Genomic DNA, 4,346 nt, shown 5'->3' with positions numbered 1-4,346 from the left:
GACGATTCATTTTGATAGAAGATGATTTCTGTTTATAGAAGACGACGACAGTTTATTTTTATAGAAGACGACTAATTAATAAATTTTAATAAAAACTGATTAATTCAATTGGATATATATGAGTTTTGAAAAATTATATTCGTTGTAGGTTTTCGTTTTTATTTCATTAACAATTATGATGAAATAATAGAAGTCTACAAATGTTAATATCAAATATTTCTTTTAATTTTATTCAGATTTTTTTTACAATATCGTATCTTATTATTTTTAATATTACAAAAATCATTTGACCCATTCAAATTAACTTAATATTTTTATTTTTTTATTATAATTTAAAAATAATTTGCTTATTAACCGAATCTACTGATACACATTTTAATGAAATCACCTGTTTTCGCAATGCTGGTATAAACACCAGGATAATCTGCCCGAGCACAACCATATCCCCATGAAACGATTCCCACCATTTTATTGTTTGCATTTATAGCAGGACCGCCACCGTCAAAACGGCAAGCATCTTTGCCTGGAGCCGCAGCGCAGAACATAGTTCCAGTAAGTTCATAAGAAAGCCTGCATTCGGCTTTAGCTACTGGAGTAATTGTAGTGGTTTGTAGTACATTTGAAGGAGTGCCATCTTCAGTAGTCAGACCCCAACCATAAATTTTTAGTGACTCACCAAGTGAAACACCATTATAAGCGATTTGAACTGGTGTCAATGAGCTAGGCATGGCTGTTTTTAGTCTCAATACACAAACATCATGATTGTAAGTTGTAGTATCAAAGGCTGTTGGAAAAACTAGTAAATCGGCTGTACGCCGATATCCTGTCTCTGAGAAAAAGCTAGCGCCTCCTTGGATAGTCAACTGCTTAATTGTGTATTTACCTTTGAGGCAATTTGCAGCTGAAGTCACAAGCTTAGATGTTATCAAAGTGCCACCACATATCAAAGAACCAGTATTAGTTTCTCTAATATTAACCACATATGGCGCTTGACTTATTGGCACGGCTGTTCCTCCAACAACTTTTGCCTGTGCGTTAACATAGTTAATCAAGAAGATTGATAACAAAGTAAGCTGCAGTAATATTTTACACATTTTTCTTGTTGTATGGCGGAGTCGTCTCTTAGTTTTCTAATAAAATTTTCAAGATGAGGGCCTTTTTATAAGGGACTTGCTTAAATATTTAGAATATAATGAAAATAAAACAGTTGAATTAAAAAATATTTTTATAACCAGCAATAACAACTTAAGAATGCACTACTTTTTACCAAAGAATATGATATATTATATATTCTGATCAATGAACTACTGGTATAACTTAAGTGTTTGATTTTAACAACAAGCTTTAAAGTACTTTCAGTATGTGTTGATTTTGAATATTTTCAAAATAATAGCATACTGCTGTCTATACAGAATTAACCGCTTAAGCCAGATGAAGGAGATAAGAAGAGGACCAGATAGTCCGATTAAGCCTACGGAGAAAGAAGACAATTTTTCAAGAAAAGAACTCAAGGAAATAAACTCTTTAAAATAGTTCTTCAATTAATTTGTTTATATTCAAATCAGAAAGGAAAGGTTTTCATATTTTCTACCTGAGCTTAGTTTGCATTCCTTAGGGTGTTGATTAATATTATATCATAAGAACCGTCTAAATAACACAAGGTACTTATCGAATTTATAGTGTTAATTTGTTTAATTGCATAAGATAATATTTGCCATTTGTTTAAACAATCTTTGTTATTTCTAAAAATATAGAAAAACTCATTTTTGTTTTGAAAAGTATTTTTCCAAAAATCATGTGTGAGTTTATTTGTGAAGCATATACACAGAAATTGTCCATATGTTGAAAAAAACATATGTTTAAAATAAATGTTAAAATTTTATTTTATTTGTGTTATTAATTTCAGTTAGTTTTATTTTATTAGTTAAGGTTATACCGTTTAAATATTTGTTTTAAATTGTTCTTGACTTTGATATAGTTACCATATAAACTAATCGTTCAAGTACAAGTATATTCTTTTGTCACAAAATACTTAAATATGTGAAGTTATACTATCTTTATACTATTTCCTACAAAACAACTAATTGTTTGAGATCATTATCCACGAAAAAAATGTTTGAGATCTGCGAAGAACCAGGGATCAGGGATATAAAACCTGAAGTTGGTAGCATGGTTATTGCAACTATTTTCACTATAAATCATTTATTTATTATTTGAATGAAAGATGGCTTTTACCAGTTTTACCAGTTTGGTGATAAATTGACGGTTAATCTGGCTAGCTTCTGAACAAGAATTCGGTTTGATCCTGATGAAACTGAATGCTATTCAGTTAATGCTTTGTGTTGATTCAGGATCGTTTGGGTAGACTCAAACCGAAGCAAAACATCGAATTTCTTTTTATCGATTCTAAAGTTTTAAAATAGTTCACATATTTATGATAAAATTGAAATCGAATGTGTTTTTTTTACATTATTACCACTGATCTTATTAAAAAACTTAATACCGAACACACATAACACGGATACTTATAAAACTTTCGGGAATCGACTATGGGTTGTTTGAGTTCTAGCACTATTGTACTAATTCAATGATTCCAAATATACTGAAATATCCTTCAGTAATAAAATATGCTTCTTTTAAACAGTCTAAACTAAGTTGAATTAAGATCAATTACTAGAAAGACGCTGGTGTTTGCATATTGTATGAAGTGAAGAATGAAATATCCGCCCACCTAATATGGTTATATTCTGCGATTATAGTATCCTTACTCCACTTAGTAATCCCAGAATCACAACAAAGGTTGATTTTTTGTATGATATCTGATCATAATCAAATAGAAAATGCTCAGCATTTCGAATGAGGTCAGAACGGCTTTCGTTGAGAAGCTTTTAACAAAAGATAGTTATGGAAATGCCCACCAAATATTTTTTATGTTACTTGAAGTCTTATATCCTTTCATACAATGATAACAGACTGTCATCTCAGATAGGTACATCTTCATACCAGGTTAAAAAACCAGGTGATGTGGCCCCTCAGGAACCTCAGTTCTGACCTTTCGGGAGGACGTCTCATTGTAGTTAGGTGTAGGGACATAGCTGATAAAAACAGAAGCAATATGTGTTGGTTTTTTTACTTCCTGTTATATACCAAAACTTAACAAATTAATTTTAATACTGCTATAAATTTCAAATCATAATTCTGCTTACCACCCCCGTTCTTATTTTGTTGTCTGTTTTTTGTAAATATTTATTTAGTTTGCTTACGTAATTAGATATTAAATATTATTTAATTAAATTAAATTAAATAAAATGCAAATAAAGTTGTTTTATTCAAATATTATTAAAACAAATAAATAAAGAATAATGTGTTAGGAAACACGCGTAATAACTGTTTGTATATATAAATAAAGTACAAGTAAGTACCAGGAATAATATTACGATGATAAATAGATCTAGTGAAATTAAAAAATAAAATATGTGATATAAAAAACGCTTAGTTTTATTCTGTATTTTTATTTACATAAGGTGCATCGATTCATATAGAGGGTGGTTTAGCACCTCATGACTTAACCTCACTTACGAGCCTGACATCGAGTAGTAATATCATCACTGAATTGTAAGTTTAGAACCAATAGTAGGAAGAATCTTACATTGTATAATTATGGTCTAGGTCTACATCTTGAAGTTATTTGGTAGCGTGGTTCAAATGCAAATATAGACGTAATAAGTTTTCCAAGCAGTTCTGGTTAAGCTTTTTATAATCAGTATCTTTTAAATTTTGATTTGGCTAGTTATTTAACACTATTCAGATGCTAATAATAATTTTCGTTTTTAGTTGAATCAGTATTTTGTTGCTGTTCGCTAGGATTGACGTTATGCTCTTTTTAGTATTATGGACTCCGTTAAGTAGTATTGACATAAATCCTCTTAACATTTTTGGCGCTGTTATGTAGCAGTTGTACCCTCCAATGCTGGCGTTATCATTTTAATATTTATCGTGCTATATGCTAGCACTTTCGATCATATATGGTGCTGTTTTTGTAAATTATTCTTATATTGGTTTTAACACACGTCTTATCAGTTTTGAGTATAGCTAAATAACATTTTAATTTTCTTATTTTTTTGTATATTTATAAGATAGTTTGAGCATTAAATGCTTGAGTGGCTGACGTGGCGGTACTTATTTCGTAGTTGCTATGAGTTTGAAAATATAAATGAATTTGCATCATATTTTGATTGAATCAATTACATTAGTAAATGATATTACGATATTTTCTTTGTTGATTAGTAAAGCATACTACATTGGCGTCAGCCAATGATTTTAATATTATTGAATTAAAAATCTAT

At 29.9% G+C, this 4,346-nt stretch overlaps 1 protein-coding gene across 1 annotated transcript; it reads right to left on the bottom strand.

The window, feature by feature from the left end:
* Positions 1-299: 299 nt before the first annotated feature.
* LOC119668336 (trypsin alpha-3-like) lies at positions 300-1,114 on the bottom strand. The gene has a single exon (XM_038077809.1). The coding sequence runs from the start codon at positions 1,092-1,094 to the stop codon at positions 351-353; it is 744 nt and encodes a 247-aa protein (XP_037933737.1). The 5' UTR covers positions 1,095-1,114; the 3' UTR covers positions 300-350.
* Positions 1,115-4,346: the final 3,232 nt, after the last annotated feature.

The sequence above is a fragment of the Teleopsis dalmanni genome, chromosome 1 (genome assembly GCF_002237135.1).
Source record: "Teleopsis dalmanni isolate 2A chromosome 1, ASM223713v2, whole genome shotgun sequence".
NCBI lineage: Eukaryota > Metazoa > Arthropoda > Insecta > Diptera > Diopsidae > Teleopsis > Teleopsis dalmanni.
Note: the sequence above shows the minus strand (reverse complement) of the source record. Positions and strands in the feature narration are given on the sequence as shown.

Bases quoted from the DNA above. Each gene is read 5' to 3' on its own strand.
- LOC119668336 (XM_038077809.1), bottom strand. From the start codon at position 1,094: ATGTGTAAAATATTACTGCAGCTTACTTTGTTATCAATCTTCTTGATT.